Source organism: Chelonoidis abingdonii, unplaced genomic scaffold (genome assembly GCF_003597395.2).
Source record: "Chelonoidis abingdonii isolate Lonesome George unplaced genomic scaffold, CheloAbing_2.0 scaffold0027, whole genome shotgun sequence".
In the NCBI taxonomy this organism is placed as follows: domain Eukaryota; kingdom Metazoa; phylum Chordata; order Testudines; family Testudinidae; genus Chelonoidis; species Chelonoidis abingdonii.
The window spans coordinates 1,846,388-1,869,502 of record NW_027424288.1 but is presented as its reverse complement, the minus strand read 5'-3'; the positions used below and the strand labels follow the sequence as shown (position 1 = coordinate 1,869,502).

At 44.0% G+C, this 23,115-nt stretch overlaps 1 protein-coding gene across 2 annotated transcripts in view; it reads right to left on the bottom strand.

The window, feature by feature from the left end:
• Nucleotides 1-22,380, bottom strand: part of LOC116820903 (VPS10 domain-containing receptor SorCS1) — a 444,694-nt gene extending 422,314 nt beyond the window's left edge. For both annotated transcript variants that reach the window (XM_032773669.2, XM_075061354.1), the window contains exon 1: nucleotides 22,254-22,380. In XM_032773669.2, the coding sequence (XP_032629560.2) occupies nucleotides 22,254-22,283 (30 nt within the window). In that variant the 5' untranslated portion in view covers nucleotides 22,284-22,380. The remainder of the gene's footprint in view (nucleotides 1-22,253) is intronic.
• Between the last annotated feature and the right edge of the window lie 735 nt (nucleotides 22,381-23,115).

The following is a 23,115-nucleotide window of genomic DNA, read 5'->3' as shown; positions in this document are numbered from 1 at the left end:
TCTCTGCTATGGACCTTCAGCCTTGCCACATTTGGGTTGTCTGCTCTGTAACTTTCCTTCCCAAGATCTTGCCCTATGCACCGAGCATAGGCCCTTCCAGGCTGCTCTCCCATGCTTTAACAGCACATTGTGAAGGTGAGCCTCACCAGCGGTGCTGCCTAGTATGGCAGGTTGTCTTCCTCACAGATGTTCTCTTTTCTCACTATTGATCGGCTGTGGGGGCGGAGGGTCTGTCCTGTTAGCGAGTCAGCCCTCCGTCCTGCTCACACATTTCAAGGTCACCCCTTTTGAGGGTATGCATAAAGAGATGCAGAAATCTTCAGAAGCCAGCAAGGACTTCAGGGCTTCCCCCTTGGGTTGAAGTCTTAGGATCTGGACCCTTGCACCTTCAGGATTTTCCACAACTAGGTTCCCTGCGGAGGGACCGACTTCTCTCATTGTCCCTTCTTTAGGGGCCAGTGGGGGAGCCCGGGCCCACCCTCTCCACTGGGTTCTGACAGGTAGGCAGCTAAGACCTGCACCTTAGGGTGCTATATGGTCACCTCTCTGTATCATGTGCTACCAGCCCCTTTCTTCCCACATCTCACACCCACACTGGTACATCTCTTCTCCCTAGACTCTCTCCTCTGTCACTCTATAGATTGCCATCATCTCCCTAGCAGGCCTCATTCTTAGTCTCATGCTGCCCTTGCCATGCTCTACATTCATTCCCTTCACCCAGGGAGGCAGTTACACCTGGCACAGATGAGGCTAAGCCCCAACCCCCTTAAGGGCATGTCTACACAACGAGTGGCAGCCCACGGCAGTCAGGCTCTGAGCCTGGGTCGACAGACTCGGGCTTGCGCCATCACGCCACACACAGTGGTTGCAGCTCGGGCTGCTCTGAAGCCTAGGAAGCGGGTGGGCTTCAGAGCCCAAGCTCCAGCCCAAGCTGAAATATCTACATGGCTATTTTTAGCATGGCAGAGAAAGGCCCACTAGCCAGAGTATGTCCACCCTGTTTCAGAGGATTGGGGGGTGTATATGCTTCTGTGATGCCTACAACAAGGGAATACGTAGTAGTCTCCATCTCATCTCTTCATTGTCCTTATTTTCAAATTTAAAAAAAACAAAAACAAACCATTAACTAAAGCACTAAGATGTTTACATGGTAACCACAGGATTATAGTGATATAAACCTCACCCATCCACTCCTTACTGCCTGTAGCAGATTCCTGAATATGCCGAAAGGGAGTCCCTCTGTCATCATCTAGTCTGACTTCCTTCTCATGGTCCTTTCCAGCCCTACATTTCTATGAGAACACTGGCCACAGAATTTCTCCCAGGAGTTCCTGCAGTGGCTGGAATTACCACGACTTGTTACTTCCAGTCTAAACATAGTCCGCCACCTGTTTGAGATGGATTGTGTGGGGAGCTGGGCAGGAAATGTTTGACGGAATTTTTTTTTGTTGAAAAATGCAAATTTTTCAAGACTGAATCTTTCCGCAGGAAGGGGTCAATTCTGATGAATTTCTCAGCTTGACAATTTTTCAAAAAAGTTTCAAAGTTCTCAAAACTTTGAATTTTGATATTTTGTAAGCAAAAAATGATGGTTTTCCAGTTCAAAACAAAACAAGTTTTCCTTTAGGAGGTGAAGCCCATTTTAGTATACTTTTTCAATACGGTCAGGCTGTAAACAGCGTTTCCATTGACCGTAATTCATTTCTCTCATATTCTGTTGTGAAAACTTTCAAATTTTCAATTTTTGTTCTAATTTGGAATGGGAACATTTTTCAAAATCTCAAAATTTTTCATGGGATGGGAAGACTGTTTCCCACCATGCTCTAAGCGAGTGTTTCTTTGACTTCCGAGAAATGCCTGGTATACTTTTCAGTGCATCAGAATACTAAAGAATACTACTTTGGAGGAGTGAATAACATTGTTAAAGTCGTTTGGGGATTTGTACTTGTAAGGGGATTAAATCCATTTATTACGTATGGAAAATACTGAACATCAGTAAAAATGTACAATACTTATTCTCAAGGAAAAGATTTACATTCAACTTTCCAGAATATGCAATCTGCTCCGTAGTTCAGGGTTAGAAGCAGTGAATAATACCTTCCTTTTGAAAGTTAGCCTTGCAATCTAGCATTCCTCTGTGCTCTCTCTAGCATTAAATGGCTGAATTGCAACAATTCTAACCTTCCATGTAGCGCTTGACTAAAGCTCAGATAGTTTTAGAAAAGAAAAAGAAAGCTGTTTCTCAGCTCATTATCAGACTTGCTAGGGAGCCAGTGAAGAAGTGCATCTTTGTAAAGCAGCCATCTTAAAAATTGCCTAAAGGAGTTTTGGATTTTCAAATAAGCCTGTTTGTACACTTGTTAGAGCTGGCCAGAAACCACAATTTTGGTTCCCTGAGAAAGTACAGCAACATTTTGAAAACAAAAAGCGGAAAAAAGTCAGTTTCTCACAAAATAAAAATTCTGAAATTTGTTCTATTCTGAACTATTGAAATGTTTAATTTAATTTTGTTTTGGAATTTGAACCTAGCAATAATTAAATTATGCTAAACAAATTGCATCACTATTTTCATGCAATATAAAAGTCAAAACAAAATCATAGTGAAAATAAAATGTCTTCATTTTGTTTTGATAATGTCAACAACAAAATGATTTTTCAACTTTTCTCCTTCAAATACAGACACAGTCCTGGAAAACTCTTTAGACAAAATTTTTTCAACCAGCTAAAATGCCTATGTTTGAATATTCAAATATGCTTCTCAGGAGAGTTTTGGCTTTAATGACAGTGCATGTTCTTTGTCTGTAAACACAACACATGGGAGGCAAACATCTGAAAACATTTGTCACTCATTGTGTCCTTATGTGATGGATTAATTTTTCTATTACAGCTGTTTCCTACACCTTATTGCACCATGTTTTTTTACTCCTATTAGGAAATGTTTTCATCTTCCAGCAGTAAGCAAATAAAATCCAAATCGGTTAACTATACACGGACCATATTTTTGATCAGCTGAGTCACTTATAGGTAAGTCTAACAAAATTACGAATGGGTCATCATCTAATTCACATCTCATTAGCAAGTTTCACTAATGTCAGTGAGAGGGGGCTCAGCCCTCTCACCTGTCATAGTGTCATAGAAATATAGGGCTGGAGGAGACCTCAGGTCGTCATCTAGCAGCTTCTAGCCATTTGCAATTCACTCTACATAGTCCTCAACCTCCCAGGCAGCCACTCCCTTCTGCTTCTAATCCCATCTCCTGTTGGTCAAGCAATTAGCCACTGCTGGGGAGGTAGCTACTCTGATGCTTAACCCCTTCATTGACAGAGTAGAAGGGGATGCATACACTCCCATCATAAACAAACGGATCTATATATTTGAACATGACCACCAAATATGGAGATTTTGTCCTCTTTCCAAATTCCCTCCAAACACAGCTCACCATCTGTTTAATCATTTCTTTAGCCTTCATGGAGTCAAGTATTATTTACACAAGAGCTTAAAATAAATTTCCTTTGTAACATTTCATATGAAGCTGGCGAGTCCTTTGGGCCACATTGTTTGCTGCTCGTTTATGGAGATTTCTCAATTTATGTCTCTTGCCAAGTTTCTCATAAAGGGGCATTTCTCATTGAGATCTGCCATTGTCAGAATTTCATCTACTTCAGAAATGATTCCTTTTCTGCCTGGTCTTTCAATAGCTAAGAGTCAGAGACAATAAAGGGATGGAATTGCACTGAATTACTCCCGATTTACGCCAGTAAAAAGAGTGGAGAATCAGGCCTAAGATTAATGCTAAACTTTTGAGATTTTACCAGGTATCATGAAAATATGGAAATACTGGTACCACAAAGGAAGTGCAATACTTTTCTCCCTCTGATTGGAGCACTGGTTAATTTTAAGCCATATTTTATTTTTATATATCTGAGAGAGAGACAGACAGACAGACAGACTTAGGTCTGATTGATCAGAACTTTTCAAAGTTATTTTCCTCTTAAAAAACTCATCACTGAGATACCATGGTGATGGGCATGACATAAGAACCTGAACACTAGTGACAAAAAATTCACTGCTGCTCTGTCAAGCATAGGTCTTGGCAGCCATTTTAAAAACACCTTGGGAGAGGCCAAGCACATCCAGGTTGTACTGGGCTATCACATTTCCTAGAAGTCCTGACTACAGTTGACATTGCTGAAAAGGTCAAAGAACCCTGAGCAAAATGTCTCCTTAACTCTCAGTTTAAAATGATGGGTGAAATTTACCTGTGCATCAGATAGACCCCTGCAGGACATTCTTGTGATGGATGTACACAGTGGACCTGCCATGTCAGGGGCCCTCTGCAACCCCCGAATTGCAGAAAGGGAGCTTAGACAGACCTATAGACTGAGGAGATCTGAGCACATGATGGGGCAGGTGAGGGGAAGCAGTCTCATATCATTCATTCGCCGCAGGGAGGAGATTTTCAAAAGCACCTCGAATTGAGTAGCCGGAGTCTCATTGTTTTATACCCCCTAAATCTCCACACAGAGGGTGCAGAATGCTTTGCACATGAGGGAGGAATCCCACACTGCAGAAAGGGCCTGCAATGATTTGCTGTTTATTGATCAGGAGAGCCCATCTGGCTCTCTTGTGCCTTTACTGCCATTCACAGGAAAAATAAGATGATGAACCAAACTAACAATTTCTTGCAAGTGACAGGATTCAAGTCCTTTGGAGCCTAACTGATGTTATAGGTCCCGCATGAAATGAGCTGTTGTAAGTCTTGGCTTGGCTTAATCATGAATATAGACAATGCTAACTTTGTGACAAGGACTTTGGGGACCTCCCAGATTAATGGCCTCCTGGTAATGGAACCGTCCTCTATGCTCTCATTTAGCGGCAGTGGATCAAGAAAATACTCTGAAACCATCCCTAGGCAGAGCAGTTTGAATGCAACATAAACCACATGCAAATATCTTTGGGAAAACTGCAGCAAAGCGAAAAGGACACAGGATTTCCCCTCCTCACGGCTTTATAGCAAATTCCTTGAAAGTTCCAACCTGAAATATATTTCTTAGCAGATTTTTTTCCTCCTTTGCTCACATAGTGGTTTGTTATGTAGGGCTGCTCATGAATGTTGGGGTTCCCCCAAGACTGTTTCCACAGGGCTCCCCAAGAATTCAGTTTGACTCTAGTCTCATCTCTCAGGTTCCTTTATTTGATAGACAGCAAAGCTATGCTGAGTTGATTAGACTCAAACAAAGATTTGGATGGCTGGTAAACCTTATATCTAAGTTCCACAGCAAACTTCTTCTTTTATATACATTACATTGCTTCACACGTTTTGGGATTGGCTTGGTCACTTTGCAGGAACCAATCCCTGTAGACTACGCACTGTCCATGCACGACTTACTCTTTAGGTCATCTTATGTTCCAGGCTTATCTTTATTCATTGTTATCTTCTCCACTGTAAATGGCTCTTGGGCGTTCCCCCTTATCTTAGCTAGCACAGACATTCTGTTCCCAGTCTGCTCATCTATTTACCTCCCTAATCCTATCTCCCAAGAGATGAGGCCTCACCCACATCCAATTACTCATGTCAAGCCAGGCCTACAATGAGCACACACTGGTTTGCTCCTCGGAGCTGGGCTTGTTATTGCAAGATTGCACATGAACACCGGTGGTTTGTCAGCAATAGGTTTTTTGAATTAGGGTTGTTCATAGGTAGTAGGCAACACATGCCTTACTGTTGTACGGCTGTTCGTGGCCACTGAGCAGTGCATTCTGGTTTGCCATTGCAGGATTTCTCATGGGGGCTTGTGAATATTTCAGTGTTATTGTAGGATTGTCCAGAAGACCACGCTGAGTAATTATTTTAGTGTTACCGATGTGTGTGGAGCAAGGACCTCAATCCCAGTCTTCTGTATCCCACCAGAGTGCCCTGATCACCAGACTTATTCAAATCACTGATTTTGCATGAAAATTTTCAAGAGGTCTCAGTTTTGTCCTGATGTGGAATGAGAAGTTTTAGTTACTCTCAGAAATGTTCACAGGATGAGCACTGCTTAGCCCTTACTACAGAGTTGATTGTGAGCAGTAGGCACTGCAGAATTACTTATGCCTCCCTTTATATGAGAAATCAAAGGCCTTGTCTACACTGTGGGGGGGGGGAGGGAAAATCGATTTAAGATACACAACTTCAGCTACGAGAATAGCGTAGATGAAGTAGACGCATCTTAGATCAACTTAGACTGATTTACTTCACGTCCTCGCGGCATGGGATCAAAGGCCACCGCTCCCCCATCAACTCCATTTCCACCTCTTGCCCTGGTGGAGTTCCGGAGTCAACGGGGAGCATGTTTGGGGAATCAATGTATCGCGTCTCACCTAGACATGGTACATCAGTCCCCAATAGATTGATCACTACCCAGTGATACACAAGTTTGCTTTCACTCAGCAAGAGATGACCCAATGTTGACTTTAGAAATCTCTCAATAAAATGATGTTTAAAGTCAACATTGGGTCATTTCTTGCTGAGTGAAAGCAAACTTTTGTATCAAAGGCTATTAGCCAGGATGGTCAGGGATGGTGTCCCTAGCCTCTGTGTGCCAGAAACTGGGAAATGGGTGACAGGGGATGGATCACTTGATAATTACCTGCTCCATTCATTCCCTCTGAAGCACCTGGCATTGGCCATTGTCAGAAGACAGTAGAGTGACCAGACAGGAAGCGTGAAAAATCAGGATGGGGTGGGGGCTAATAGGAGCCTATATAAGAAAAAGCCCCAAATATAGGGACTGTTCCTATAAAAATTGGGACATCTGGTAACCCTATAAGTCAGGATACTGGGCAAGATAGACATTTGGTCTGACTCACTATGGCCATTCTTATGTTCATCTGCTTATTCCGGTAGGTCAGATTCTTAGCTGGTATAAGTCAGTGTACCACCATTGATTTTGATGGAGCCAGACTGATTTACACCAGCTAAGCATCAGCACATAATTGTCAACATTATGTTCAATTTTCTGCTTTAGTTGGGCTTTTTCTATTAAACAAAACCAGGCAAATGCACACACACAAAAAGGGCAGGGATAGATTCAGAAAGGAGGATTCAAAAAGGGATTGGCAGATTATATGGATAACAAGAATATCCAGAGTTATCATTATCAACAAAAATTTTGGAAGGGATCTTAAACCTCATGCTTCAGGGAGCTAATCTCTAACTATCAGAGACCAGCATGAGACCGCTGTAGGATTGTCCCATATATGCCTGCTGTAGGGTTCTTCCACATTCCTCAGAACCATCTGGTTTTTGCAGCATCAACAACCTCATGCCATCAAAAATAAATTAATAAAGAAATAAAATAAGGCTTAAAAATCAGTAGTCATGCCCCTCAAAACTAATGAAATTGCCTTAAAACTATGATTTTTAAAAAATAATAAATGTGGGATTCATTTTATTTGTCTTCTGGTTTAAGAGTCTTCAGGGTGCGCTCAGATCATGTTTGCAAACTCTTTTCGTTTCTCTTTTTCTCAAGGAGGAAAGCTGAGATTCTCATTCAGACACCTGACTCCTGAAGGTAGTATTTAAAAGACAAAACATTAAATATCACAAGACTGGTGATAAAATTGTGCAAGTTTGCCACACTGGGCTTGCTCATTATAGTGCTAGACCACATCTGTCGCAGCTTCAGATTTCCAGTCCACCATCCTGCCTCTGAAATTTGACAGTACTTGGATCTGAGGTTTTCGCTCAGATCCATCTCCACTCACATTTGTTTAACTATAGCACCGAGGAGCTGTAGTCATGGACCAGGACCCCATTGTGCTAGGTGCTGTACAAACAAAAGACTCTTCTTTCCCAATCTCTGTACAGCCGGCTTGATCTTAGATTTGAACACTTTTCACCCACATGAGTCCCAAGCAACTCACAGATTGTACAGACTGTATTGTGGCAAAGTACCTGCCTCTCCTTTTGTTAGCTCAGTCCTTCCTAGCCTCGGAGACACAGGCTTGGGCAAAGTAAAAGAAAAAAAAACCTTCCCAATCTCGCAGGGTCTGGCCGATCCCTTCTCAGCCAGCCCCTTGCTCTAGTTTCCTCTCCTTCTGGGGAGAATGCAATCTGCCTTGCAGGAAGAGTCTCAGAGTTCAGCTGCCCCCACTTGCTGGCAGCTACTCTGTTTCTCTCTTCCTCCCCCACTCCCTTGCTCCCCTGCCAGGGAGGATTTAAAAAGGTCTCCAGCAATTGGGGCCAGCTGAACCGAATTAGTTCCCTGATAACCCCTGTCCCAGCTGAACCTTATTCCTCCAGGGCTGAGCCTTCCGGGACCAATTACTACCCCTCTCCTGGTAGCTAATTGTCCTGAGTTTGCCATAGTATATAGAAGAATCACTTCACCAGCTAGAGAAAGACAACCACCTCTGGAATGTAACATGGCACCTCGTTAACAGAACACAGCAATGCTAAGGCCACGTCTACACTACGGGATAATATCGAATTAGCTAAAATCGGTTTTATAAAACTGATATTATAAATTCGATTTCATGCGGCCACACTAGGCACAGTAATTCGGCGTTGTGCGTCCATGGTCCGAGGCTAACGTCGATTTCTGAAGCGTTGCATTGTGGGTAGCTCTTCCGTAGCTATCCCTAGTTCCGCAGTCTCCCCCGCCCCTTGGAATTCTGGGTTGGAATCATTTATTGTCGCGGTGGTGTTCTGGGGAAAGTAGTCATCAGTCATACCCTTTCCTCGGGAAAACATCAGCGGACAATCCTTTCGTGCCTATTGTTTCCTGATTGCCCTGGCAGACGCGCATAGCATGAACATGGCAACCAAAGTGGAGCCCATTCCAGCTTTTTTTTTTTCCGTCACCCGCTATGTGTACTGGATGCCGCGAGAGGAGAGGCGTTACTCCAGCTGCGACACAGCAGCATTCACTTGCTTTTGCAATGATAGCAGAGATGTTAATGGTCGTTCTGTACCGGTCTACTGCCAGAGAAAACTGGCAAATGAGATGTACGGTTATCTTCTCCCTCTGTATCTGTCCGCCTGGCTATCATGAGTGCCCCTGGTCTGACAATCATCGGGGGCTCAACGCAGGGGAAGCAAAATTGTGATTGACTCACTTGGAGCTGAGTCAATCCCTCCCTTATGGTTGTCTACAAATAGGTCAGTCCTGCCTGAATTATAAGGGCAAGTGCTATTAGAGGACCAGTGGTTATCAGAGGCACAGCTGCTCCACTGTCATTATTCACAGGGGGTGCCTCCTGCAACAAGCCCACCCATTGGCTCCCTCCTCCCCAACTTTCCTGGGCTACATGCCAGTGTCCCTCCCATTTGGTGTCATGAAGTTATAAAGAATGCAGATAAGAAACAGAGACTGTGTTAGTGAGATAAAAATGGAGGGGGAGCAGCCTCCGGCTATAACGTCCAGGCAGTACATGAAACTTTTCTTAACAGAAAGGGAGGACTGATGAAGCTCAGCTCCCGGTTTGCTATGATGAAGACAAGTTACCCAGCCGTTTCTGTACTCATCTCTGGGAGTAACTGGGAGCAATTCCGCATTTTAACCCAGGCCCCCCAGCCAGCCTCACTGAGCCAGCCATGCAGCACTCACGGGCTGATGGCGACGACGGTATTCAGTCATATTGGTACGTGTACTCACCGAGGAGGGGGAGAGAGCGGATACTGCTCTGTCACTGCTGCAGCATCGCGTTACCAGCAGCATTCAGCTACACATTAGGGTGAATGCAAAGTACAAGAAATGATTTCTTTCCTTATTCTTTCACGTGGTGGTGGTCGGGGAAATGAGGAGCTATTCCGGCTCGAACCACGCCAGAACACTGTGTTTGAACGCTCAGACATTGGAGAGCTCAGCAAGAATGCAAATCCTTTTTCAGATGACTGCTGTGGACTGTGGATTAGCTGGAGTCCTCAGTACCCCTCCATCCATGGAGCGTCCATTTGAATTTCTGGCTTCCCTTACGCTTGTCACCTCAGCGCTGTGTATCGCTGGAGTATTTTTTTCAAACGCTGTTGGAATTTCGGTGCTCTGTAACGGAGCTCTGATACAACATGATTGTATCCCCATTACACATCAGATCTAGCATTCCCATTAAGGTACATGCTGGACTCTTTTTGGATGTTGAGACCGCATTCGCCACTCCGTAGCGATCAGAGGCTCCGACGCATGGCAAAACCAGGAAATGTAATTCAAAAGTTTGCGGGCTTTTCCTGGTTTCACCTGCCCGCTGCATCCGAGTTCAGATTGCCTGTCCAGACGCGTCAGTGGATGCACTGTGGGATATCCGCCCGAGGCCAATAACGTCGATTTCCGTCCACATTATACCGTAATCTGATACTGTTAATATCGAATTTACGCTAACCCTCTTCGTCTGGGGTAGTACAGAAATCGATTTAAAGAGCCCTTTATATCGATATAAAGGGCGTTGTAGTGTGGACGGGTACAGCGTTAAATCGATTTAACGCTCTTTAAATCGATTTAAACGCGTAGTGTAGACCAGGCCTAAGGAATAGTTTAAGACAGAAAATGAAAAGCAACTTAACTCAAATTCACACCTGATGTATTCCCATTGACATCAGGGATAAATCTGGCCCTCACTTTTTGGTGCAATGCCAACAATGAATAATTTAACTGATAATGACAAGGGGAGTTTCAGGTAAGCACAATGGAACCAGTATTTTCAAATTTGGACTTACATTCACTGTTCGTGCAAAAACTGCCATGGGAATTTTCCTACTCACAATTGTCTAGAGCTTCATTCTACAACATCTCATTTGAAAGGCAGCAACACCAGTAGCACAATGCCATTACTCAGAATTAATTCAGAGTGAAGAGTGCCATCTGCTGAATAACCAGCACCACTTGCTCCATCCAGCAACTGGAGCCCTCCCTAGCCAATTGCTGACATGGCTCAGCTCAGGCGAATTACAGGATCACAATCCAAGGTACGTTATTGGATTGTTTTTCAGTATGATAATTAAGCAGCTGGTTGTGGATGGAGACACTGTCTCACCCATTAGTAGTAATGTGCCTTCTACATCCCAGAGGTGTAGAGGGAACATGACAAGTTTTACACCTACACTTACAGGTACACAGCATTATTTAATGAGTCAAGCCCTAACTTGTTGTCTTAGCTGTTGCCGCCTGTCACATTATGGTGATGATCTCAGCTTTAAGACGACAATTCAGATTGTGTAACTCATCATTTCTATTGCAGTCTGTCCGTTGCCCAGTAGTATCCAGGTAACAGTGTCAACATTTCATGGCTGTGGGTGGCACAAGGAGAGGTGATCAAAAGAGCAGTAAACAGAAACAGAATATTTCATATCAAGGGCATAGAGAAGGAAAAAGTAATATTCCACCGGGGGAATGAAATATAGAACTGCCAAGTCCATCAGATGAAATTGCTGTCTTTAGCATGAAGAAAATGACTAAGGCATTTCAGTGCTCTCTGAATGAAACTCTGGAGGAAGAAAGCAAAAGATAAGCACTTGCCAGAGATTCTACAGATCTTTTTGAATGATAAATAGAACGAGTCTCCCCAGCTTTTTCCATGGTCTAAATTCAATATCTGTCCACTATTTAAAGTGACACCGTCAATCTAAGCAAGCGATTAAACAAGTAGCCAGCGATATGTGGAGCTGGGTAGATATTTTCCCAGAAAAAAAATAAATAAAACCAAGCCAAAATGAAAAATTTGAGGTGAGAAGTTGAATTTTTTTTTTGGCCCCAAAATCTAAGAAAGGCCGAAGACTTCAGTTATTATAAACCAAAAATCATCACAAAAAAAACCAAACATTTCAACATTTTTCCTCAGGTTTTGGGTTTTTCCCATCAAAGAAACAAAATCTGGAAAAATTACTTTGTTAATTGTTAAAAAAGGTCATTTTACATTCAAAAAACAAAACTAAAACAAAGCCAACTCTCTCTACCTGCAACAAGGACCCAGAACTGCTAGCCTCTCAGGCCACTCTTTTGGCTTGCGGGCTGAAATAGCAGCTGCTGCCCCTCAATGCCTCCTCTGCAGGGCTTTTAGGCCACTGAGTCAGAGTTAAGCATAGATCCTATGTTCTCTATCCTAGCCCAGCCCCCCCTCCACTTCAGTGTCTTCTGAGCCAGTGTAGAGATCTCCTTTGCCACATATGGTAGTGAGACAAGGCCAAGACCACCACCCCCCCACCACTCTGCTCATCCTATACTCGCTCATTACACTTAAAATGAATGTCGCATGGTTTGGCCATGCGTGTCTCCAGGATGGATAAAAACACCCCAGCACACCATGTTCTCAAACAATACATTAACTCTCAGGAGCGCACCTGGCACAATTCATATTTTTTCCAAAAAATATTATTTAAAAAAAATATTTTTTTCTAGAACCCCAGTTAAATCTTCACTTTCAGTGTAATAAACGTCTGTCTCAACTCTGGACTTAGAGTTCAGCATCTGAGTGTTTACTGTGAACCTTCCCCAAGCTTATACCCAGCTTGGATCTATCTCGCTGCCACCAGACAGGAATATAGCGCCTGCCTCACTCTGGTCCCCCCAGACTTTCCCTGAAGAAACCCCCCAAGACCCAGACCCCTGGGTCTCCCTATCTCATCCCCCAGCTTCCCCCCCTTTCCTGGGTTAGCCGGTGCGATCTATACCTTCACTTCCTTGAATACAACCAGAGACAGGCATCTAGCTTCCCCAGAGCTATGCAATTCACCTATCAGCTCACACAAGAGATTCCCTCCCTTTGTCCTGTAGCCTTTTCCGCGCCCTGGGACAATAGGAAGGTGAGACACAGAGTTGGGCCTTTCCCTAACCCCTCTAGCCTGTCACGATATACAGAGTCTGTGGAAAAATAAAAAAAAGAAAAAAGATTCCTCTCCCTCTCCTCACTAGAAAGAACGTTCACAAGAGTTTAAAAGAGTAAAACTTTATATAAAAGAAAGAAATCCAAACAATGTTATGCATTAAGAGCTCAATACAGGCTCTTGCTAGAGAAATATGATAACAAGTCTGATTTTAAAAGATAGCTCGAATTAAACAGTCACAACAGTAACACACTATAAATACAAATCAAAGCCATACAGCCGTGACGTTGTCTCTTTGTACTCACAGATGTTTAGGAGAAGTTTGAAGAAGAGAGTTAGAGAAAACTGTTTACTCACAGCCGAGAAAACAAAAGACAAGACCCAGAAAAAAGCCAAAAACCTCCAGAGGTTCCCACCCTTACTTTTGAAAATCCTGTTTCCTGATTGGTCCTCTGGTCAGGTGTTTGGTTCCCTTTGTAAACCCTTAACAGTAAAAGAAAATTAACCCTACCTTACCTATCTACTTATGACAGTCAGCAAATCAAATTTCCAGGTCAAATCCCTATGCAAACATCACATGATCTTGACAATAATTATCATCACTTTTAGCATTAAATACCTATGTTCAAATGAGAACTGGGTAAATTCTTTTTTTTTTTTTAAGTGTCCCATGAATGTTCACTTGAGCATAAGTAACATTAGTTTCACCCACGTTCATGCCTCTTTTTTGTTTATTTTCTGAGAATATTCTGGCAAAGGAATTTACTGGCAAGATTATTGGTGGAGACAAGGACTCTTAATCCTTAGAGAATTACAATGATCCAATCAGGAAACTGAAAACTGATCTATTCACCAAATTAAACTACAGCTCCGATGACAAAAGTCTACAGAGCAAAAATTATTCATAGCGATTAGTGGGGCCTTCCAAAGCCCACTGAAGTCATTGGGAAGCTTTCCACTGATTTCAGATGGGTTTTGGATAGGGAATTTGGTGGTTAATTATGAACAAAAACATCTGCAAAAGCCACGGGATGATCATGGACAATTTGTCAACAGAAAAGGAGGCTAAATTTGTTGAATAAATTATTTCCCTTGAATTATTCACTTAGCTCTAGTTTAAATGCACTTAAGGAAATACAATTTGGAAAAATCCAAGAGATTCCTTCTTGCTCACCCTTGAAACTTACAATTTTCTGAAATGCCTACTGCCTAACGCCAAAGATACCAAAGCATCTCAAAGTTACAGGTAACACTGATTGCGCTGATGGTTATAAGTTATCACTGGCCAAAGTGACATTGAATTTTTATGCCTACATCATATCTACATTAAAAGTTCAATCAGGATCCTATTCTGTAAGGTGCTAAGAGTCTCGTGAATGTTACTAAATGCCCTCCACCTCCCATTACTGCATCAGACCCATAGCTTGCTGGAAGATGTCTGCATCCAAAATATGGATGTCTGCATCCATCTTCCAGCCCCCAACCACCCCCCACCCCCTTCTTTCTTGCTCTTAATTAGGCTCATCTGTGCATAGCATGAAAAATGCCTACACGTGTGCTCTTAGGTTATAAGGAACAACAGAAAGTGATCAGTCAGACACTAGCTGATAAGCAATGAACTGCCTGCTCCTGGCGGCAATCTGCAAATCTCCTTGATGAATGAGCTTCAGCTACACTCTTTAAACACCAGCAGTATATTTTGAGTATTAGAGGTGCTGTGGTACTTATGCTAGCCCAACCAGTCCAATGGTTTCTGCTGTACCCAGCTGCTTCAGCATTAGAGAATGTAATGCTACAGAAAGCACCTCGCTGTAGCAACATATCCTGCGGTTTTGGTTATCCTGCACCTCACTTTGTCATGCGTTCTGTAAAGGTCTCCTAACCTTGTGTGAAGTCCCGCAGCTCTGCTGGGAGGAAGAAAACTGCCAGGTGGCAGTTCAGTTCACATCCTCCAAATTAACAGGAAGACACACAGCCCTGTAGCCTGAAGCAGCTTTCAGTCCCACCCAGACATTCTGTTCCCTCAGGGAGAGAGAAACATAAGCCTTTGTATAACGTGCATATTCATCAGCCAGAGTCAGAGCAAAGTAATAGCTGGAGTAATAGCTGTATGAAGAATTTAGAGGGCAGGGAAAAACAGTCAGTTTGGGATTGTTTCGCATACCTAGGGCCTTTCCTGAGCTTGGCTCTCTGGGGATTCCCTTCCTCTATTTAGAACCCTTTCCCTCCAGAGGACCACTCCCATCTCCCTTTTATTCCAGGCGGAGATAAGAAGTACACTTGCCACAAAAACAGCAAAACTTCAGCAAGGTTCTAACACCTTCTGACAGGGGAATCAACAGAAACGCTCTGGTTCCTTATTATAGGGGACAATGTACCTCAAAGGGTTGATGGGAGGTTTAATTGCTTCTAAAGTGCTTGGAGATCGTCAGAGGAAAGGAAGTGTAGCACCAACAAATGTTACAGAACCCGAGCATTATGGATTAAAGGATCTTATTCCAGCTATGGTTTGATTTCAGAAGAGAGACTGCAAAATATGCAGATTGGATGAAAGTCATTTTACAGTTTCAGGATTTATATATGCAATTAAGATCCCAAATAAAGTCTAACACCCAGAGCTCCCACTGGGAACTGGAATCAAGGCCCTTTTTCATTTAGCAACGTAGAAATGTAGATCCCTATTGCATGGATACTCAGCCTGAGGGTCACGACCAATCTAGCCTCCAGGATGGCAGTGGGGGTGGCAAAAAAAAATTTCTTTGGGAATGTAGAACACAGTATGAGAAACTGGAAGCCACTGGCCACGTCTATCCGATCTGGATGGGAGCTCCTCAGTTTGTCAAGATCTCCCACAGACTTCCTCGGAGACTAGATATTCTCTAAGCCAATCCTTTCTTCCAATCACATAAATCTTCTTTGCTGCTTTACTTTCTGTCATTACATGGCCACCCTTGAAATATATTCTGTGTGTGTGTGTTTTAGGTGCTGTGTAACGAAAGCTTTTGTTTTATTCCACAAGGAAATATAGCTATAGGTGGATCATGGTAAAGACAGAAAAAAATGTTCTAGCTATTTGATTTGTTTGGAAAGATGAAAAACTTGTGCATTTATTGGGGAAATAATTTCCTAACTGAAGGTTTGATTGGAAAAGTTGATGATTTCAGTGGGAGAAAACTTGATATATAGGATATTGTTTGGCTCTATAGTGCAAATAAAGGATTTTATGAAGCATAAAGAGTAGCAGGTATAAGCCAAAATAACAGAAAATGAAACAGGGATTTTATATCTGTTTTGTGTGTGGCATTAATGTTGTTGAGCTAAATTCCCTCTGTTTTCACTCAGTCTTTATACAGACAATCCCACTGACATCAATGAGAACTTTGCCTGAGTAAATAACTTCAGGATCTGGCTCATTATTACTACTGTTTGTTAGCGAACATTACATTTCAGTGTATTTTAATGCTGACATCCTGCTTAGATTAATTCACCTCTAGCTTCAGCTCTATTTCCTGTATTCCAACCATCATACAAAAGACAACATGATCTGACTCAGTTAGGTAGGCGCTTCCAGAGACACAGGTATCCATATAAACCCAGACATAGCTGCTGTCTTGAAACCATAACTTGCTGTGGGTTCCATGGCTATCATCAGGTTCAACTCAGTGAAATTTCCATTCTGAGAATAATGCCCCTGAGTGAAAGGAGGGTGATGGGTAATCAGCAAGTCAGCAGAAGACATATGGTAGTCACCAGCCATTCAGTGTGCCCAAAGACAGGATGTGTTTTGAGGAATACCCGCCAAGAGCGGGCACTTTCATGTTGAATCATCTAGTTGTGATGGAACGACAGAGGATCATAATTGTGACACATTTCATGGACAAATGGGCCACTTAAAGAATCAAATGCTCAGAAAACAAATTAAACTTTGTCAACTTTTCTTGGTTTCTCTTCTGAAGAGGCTCATCGGCAATTTAGAGTGATTTTACCATGTGACTGATGCATTACATTCTTTTATATTCATTTGTATGTAAAATGGAATACATTACATTATAATACTCAAGAGTGTTCCAAGTCAAAGGCAAAGCTGCATTCCAGTTCAAGCTATTGGCAATCTGAATCCCAAGAATTCAAGGCTCTACTTATACTTGAGAATGTATGAAATTGGCTTTAGCATACATGTTAAATTCCAAGATTCCTAATGCAGAAGTTCTCTACCCAAGTCACTTATACAATAAAAATCACACTATTGTTCTACCTCTCAGTTGTTATTGGAAAGGCCAAGCTCAACATCAGACAAAGTCTGCTGTGGAGTCTCACAACAATCTCACTACACACTCGCCTATAAAAAGAGACCTTGCTTTTCTCCTCCTACCTAATTTTTTTCACCTGACCACTGAGATGACAATCCTCACAGGCTGCATCCACTGCAGATTCCACCTGCATCATGGATTTTATCCAATAGATGGAATTAAAAAGCAGCCCAGCCAGACTACTTTGTGTTTGACCTAGAATCCATGTCCAGTAGTCTCGGGATGACTGTTCTCAATGATGATCTCAGAGAAATTCACCTCTGCCTTTCCAGCAATCTGAAGAGAAGCAGTATGGCCCAGTGGATGGACTACTGTCATGAGACCCACACTTTATAGGCTCCGTTCCTATCTCTGGTGCTGGCTGGTTGACTATGAACAAGTCAATTTCTCATCTGTAAAACAGGGACCAAACTTATTTTCTTTGAGGTCTATCACTAAGTGCTGGGTATTATTATCAATTCTTCACCTGTTCCACCTGCAGGAAAGCAGTGGCAGATCCTCTCCAGTTCAGGACCACTTACTACTGCATTACTAGGGACATGCGCTGCATTCCTTTACAGGAGGATCCTCTAGCATGATATTAAGGCTTTTCTTCCCATGGACCTCCACTTCATCTCCTCAGCTCTTCCTATGCTTTGCTCTCTGGCTGTCTTTCCAGCAAGCAATAGATTCACAAGACTCACTCACAGCAAATCTAGGGCAGAGGCAGATTTGAGGCTTCAGAAACTCTATGCAATCTCCTACAGACCAGGTGGTTGGAACCACCCATAACCTAATGCTCCTGAACCCCACAGTAAAACAATCTTTGGGGTTCTCCTCTGCAAGGTGACACCCTATCCTTTGAAAATAATAACCTGCAGCCTACTGTAGCTCCACCTTCAAACTCTACCCATCTTCTACAGCTGTGTAACAGCAGCCTGAGAAGAGGTTCAAGGGAGCTGTGGGGACACCAAATCTACGCTGACTTGATACCCCAAATCTGGAGGATAACTGCAAAATAATACAAGAGGTCACACTCAGTAGCAGGTTCCAAACGGGTGATGAAAATCCCCTGTGAGGCAGAGGACCAGCACAAAGCCTTCAGCCCCACTTACACCCCACATATGGAATCTGTGTGTGTATGGTGATTTGGTGGGGATGGAGGAGAACATTGATGACATGGTGTCATAAATAGATAGCTAAGGGTTAATGTTTCTTTCACCTGTAAAGGGTTAACAAAGAGAACCAAACACCTGACCAGAGGACCAATCAGGAAACCGGATTTTTCAAAGCAGAGGGAGGGATTTGTGTGCCTGTGTTTTGTCTGGCTCTCAGGCTATGAGAGGGATCTTTCATATCTTCAAGCTTTAACCTTCAGTTTCAAAGTTGTGAGTACAAGGAAGCCAAACAAGTAGGCTTTTATATGTTTTGTTTTGTATTTACGTGGTGTAATGTGTAGTTTGCTGGAATGTTTAAAACTGTATCTCTTTTTGAATAAGTCTGTTTATTCATATTTTTCTTTAAGTAATAGCCCTGTGTATTGTCACTTAATGCAGAGCGATCATGATGTCATGTGTTTTTTTCTTTTTTTTTTATAAAGCTTTTCTTTTTAAGACTTGTTTGGTTTTTCTCTTGGTCGGCAAGGAACGCAAGGGTAGGAGAATTCTCTTTGTTTAGATCTAGGAGGTAAACTCTGCCGCACCAGGAATTGGTTGGTGAGGGGGAAGAGAGATTAGATCTTTTCTGTTTCTTGTGCTTGGGTTTGTCTCTTTTGTGGAAGAAAGGAGACATGTTCTTGGTATTGTGATGTTAAAGAGGTTGTCAGTAACTTCAGTGTTTTAGACCCAAGAGGTAATTCTGCGATATGAGAGACAGAGGGGGAAGGAAGTGGTATTTCCCTTTGTTGTGAGACTCAGAAAGTCTCTGGTCTTGGTCCATCCAGGGAAGTTTTGGAGAGACTAGAGGGAGCGAAATCCGTGAATTTTTGGATGGTGGCAGCGAGATCAAAGCTAAGCTGGTAATTAAGCTTAGAGGGGTTCATGCAGGCACCCAGATTTCTGGACGCTAAGGTCCAGATTTGGGAATGCTTATGATACATGGTCATACCGAAATGCATGCACAGCCCCTAAATGCTATGGAAAGAGTGTCGGTGCCAACCATTCATTGGTTGATTACAGATGGCTTCAGTAGGGATTGGTCATGTTTTAGAATGGTTGTCAAACAATGGTCCTGCATGCCAGACCCAGGATAGGGGCATGGATTTCAGCTTCTCAACCTCTCTGCACTCTGCCTGCATCAAGCATGAATTCTCCGGAGTTTTATCAATATGCATTGATATGCAGTTACTAAAGAGGAGTCTCTTTATTCTTAAAGAACATTTGTTCCAATTGGGAGCATTAAAGTGTGCTATATTTCCAGGAATCCTAGATTTCCGTATGTCTGGTTCAAAATCACCTCTGACAGCAAGACAATCCCCATCTATACTGGAGTTTGATTGCAAGCTTTTGGAGGAAGGCTTTGCAAAGAAATCTCATCTCACCAGGGCCCAATCCTCCAGTTCCAGCTGAGGCCAATGGAAAGACACCCATTGACTTCAACTGGAGAAATGGATCAGGTCCTTAGAGGATACAGTGACCAGGACAACTACAGATCAATAATGTGCCAGGTTAGCCCCTGATGTAAAGCTACTGACTTCAATGGAGTTACACCATGGATGAATTTGGCCATTATTATTTATTTGTATTGTGGTAGTCCCTAAGAAGAGCCCTAGCACAATGGGGTCCTGGTCCATTACCATGTATTGGACAAAAAAGGCAGCCTCTATCCTAAAAGGCTTACCATCTTGTGCCTTCATTTCCTTCAAATAAACAGACCCATCTGTTCTTGAAATCAAAGCTATATACGTGGGTCCTTTCTCCTGCCTCAAACTGAATAAAGTATTTGGTTTGTACATGTTATATCTTGATGTAATGATGTCTTAAGCAAAAGAGCCAAATCCTGAAGCTTACTCCAAAACACTGAATCCGTCTGTGGTCAGTAGTAATGGGTGTTATTTACTATAGCAGCTTTATGGCAACAGGGTTACATTTATTAGAATATCTTTCATGTAAAGGGATCCCATGGTGCTTTCCCAATATACAAATGACACACTCCAACCAGCACTGAAGTGTAGCCATGTCTGGGTGAAGCGTGAAGGGCTCTGTAACAGCGGCACTTACACAACTGTTCAGGACAAAACATGAGGAATCATATTGCATCCCACTAAAACTGCAGTAGGAAAAATAATTACCCAAATTGGAATTTGGCCAGGACAATAGGGGTTAACAGCCACTTTCGGAAAAAAAAAAATTTGGAGATTGGAGGTGATCATAACACCAGGTGGTTTGGTATCTTCCTGTACAACAGAAGAAAGGTGTTCACATGACCCTGTCTGACAGACAGTTATTTGGGAAGAATGTAACTAATTAGCCAAAGCACTTCCCCATCCCATCCCAAAACACGTCCTTCGGTTATAAAGCCGGAAGCGACGCTTGTAGTCATCTAGTCTCACCTCCTGTAAACCAAAATTATCATACAGTAAATTGCTTAGTGTTGTTTTACAATTCACATTGGAGTAATGGACCAAAATCTTTTTTTTAAATGGAATTAGATATTTAGTCTTTACATGTACCACAAGGCTAGAATGTTTGATGGCTTTTTACACTCACAAGCCCTTGCTCCACAAATGAATCCCTTTAAAAAGGTGACAAACTCAATCAGTTTTAGAAGACTGGAGCTCAAACTAGAGGATTAATCTTAGTAGTACCTGTGAGAGATCTAATAGTTAAGGGGGGTGGAAAGATCCTAAAAACCTGGATGGTGAGAATTTCTGCTTCAATGATTTGATTTAAAAGTTCCTCATAAGACTATAAAATACTGGTCCAGTCAATGAAGGCTGAATCCCATACCCGTGCTTATGACATCTACATTAATACTAAATGGGCTCCTGATGATTTACCTTAATACCAAACGGAATTCATAATGATCAAGCTATTATTTTAAAATGATACCAGAAGCTGAAGATAAGTACATACATATTCATGAACCATAGCCAGAAATTGTATTCCAGAGTAGCACAAGAACTGAAAACACCTTGGAACCTATTAGCCTGAGTCACTGATCTCCTCCATAAATAAGAAAAACATGTCCCTGCTATTACTGCATCTCATCTTCACTCTTATTAACATTCTCTCTGCTTCTTTTAAAGTGAAAAAGCCACAGAACTTCGAACATTTAATCACCCAGAGATGTCCACGCTTCTGCCTTAGCAGGACTAGATTTAAAACACAAGAAAGCAAAACAAGGAGTGTTTCTCACTGGTATAAGATCCCAGCTCCGCTTCACACTTAGCCAAGGCTCAAGAGGGAGCAGAGCTCAAGTTCACTTGATAAAAAACTTCGCACCGTGTGGCATGAATGCGCCTTTGGTCACCTGCTCTTTGTTGTTGCTATTCACAAGGAAGAGATCTGGGTTACTTGTAGATACAGGAACTGTCTCTTTTAACACCGCAGGGACAAATTAAACAACCGCCGCTTTGTTCCTCTGCTGGAACCCTAGTTTTGCCGCGCACACAGCTTCAAATTTAGGTTTGATTTATTTCCCTCGGCACCTGTCCGCCCCTAGGGAGCGGGTGGCACAGACTGGACTGCAGACCTGCCCTAGTGTAGGGAAGGACAGAAGGCAGCTCCTACTCTGCAATGTAACTTGCATCTTCGCTCAGCCGCTGTTGCTCGCGACCCGAGAGTATGCGTCGCATGCAAGCTGGGGAGAGTTTGGAGATTTGAGGATCACCACGGATTGCCCCACGTACCACGATGCTACGGCTCTCTCCTCTCCAGTCCCACCCCTGCCCTCTCTCCAAACTTTCCGGTGGCCTCACCCACTGAAGAGCAACGAGAATGCAACGCGGGTGGCTGGTGGGGGGAGAAAACTTTTGCTGCAGCAGAAAGGCACTTTTGCCCGGCTGCAAACTGCCGAGTGACACCCGCTGCGAAGGGTCAGACCCCAGCCAGATCCAGCGGCCCAGCCCCGCTTTCTGCACGTTGCCCAAGACCCGGCGCTGCGTCTCCACCCACCCCACGCCAGGTCTGCATCCCGCCCCCCACCGCGGCGCTGGGTCTACTCACGCTGCTGTTGTGGCCCGACCAGTGCACCATGGCTTGGTTGTGAGCCGAGTCCCCGGTCAGCGCGAAGGTGCTGCTGCTCAGCTTCAGCTCCTCCAGCCTGAAGCGGGTGGCTTTGCCCTGCGGCTGCTCGGGGGGTGCCCCTGCCGCCTCCCTGCCCTGCTGGCCCAGCTCCGCCGGGACCCCCCTGGCTCTCCTCCGCTCCGCCGGGCTCCTGCTCAGCCGGCCGCCGCGGGGCGCAGTCCCCCGGGGGGGAGCTCGGGGCAGGCCGGGGCCAGCGGAGCGCGCCGGGGATGCGCTGGGCTCGGGCTGGCCGGTGGGTTTCTCCTGGCTGGGAGCAGCGGGGGAGGTCACTTTCCCCCCGGCCGCCGGGAACCGCCTCGCCTCTTCCCCGCGGCCCGGCCCCCCGGGCACGAAGAATAATCCCCGCTGCGGCCGAGGCGGCTTCCCCGGGGCCAGGCAGACGCGGCACGTTATCTCGGCCCCGCTGGTGCCAAAGGTGCAGAGGAGCTGGACAAGCCAGGTCCCGGCCAGCAGAGCAACGCGCCAGCCCGCCGGGGACCGGCCCGCAACTTTTCCCATGGCTGCGGCTGCGGGCGAGAGGCTGGGAGAGACACACCAGATTCAACCGGAGCAGAGGGAAGAGGGCACCAACTCGATGCAAGTTTCAGGCAAGGCTGGATACGCTGCAGGCAGGGGAAAGGGAAGGAGAAAAACGGCGATCCTCTCTCTCTCCTTATCCCCCCAGGGCTGGCTTGGCTGGGCTGATCAGGCTTTTGGATGGAAAGAAAAAAGCCACAACCACCCGGGGGGAGGAGCTGGATTGAAGTCAGAGCGAGAGCACCCCGGCTGGTGACTGCCTCTG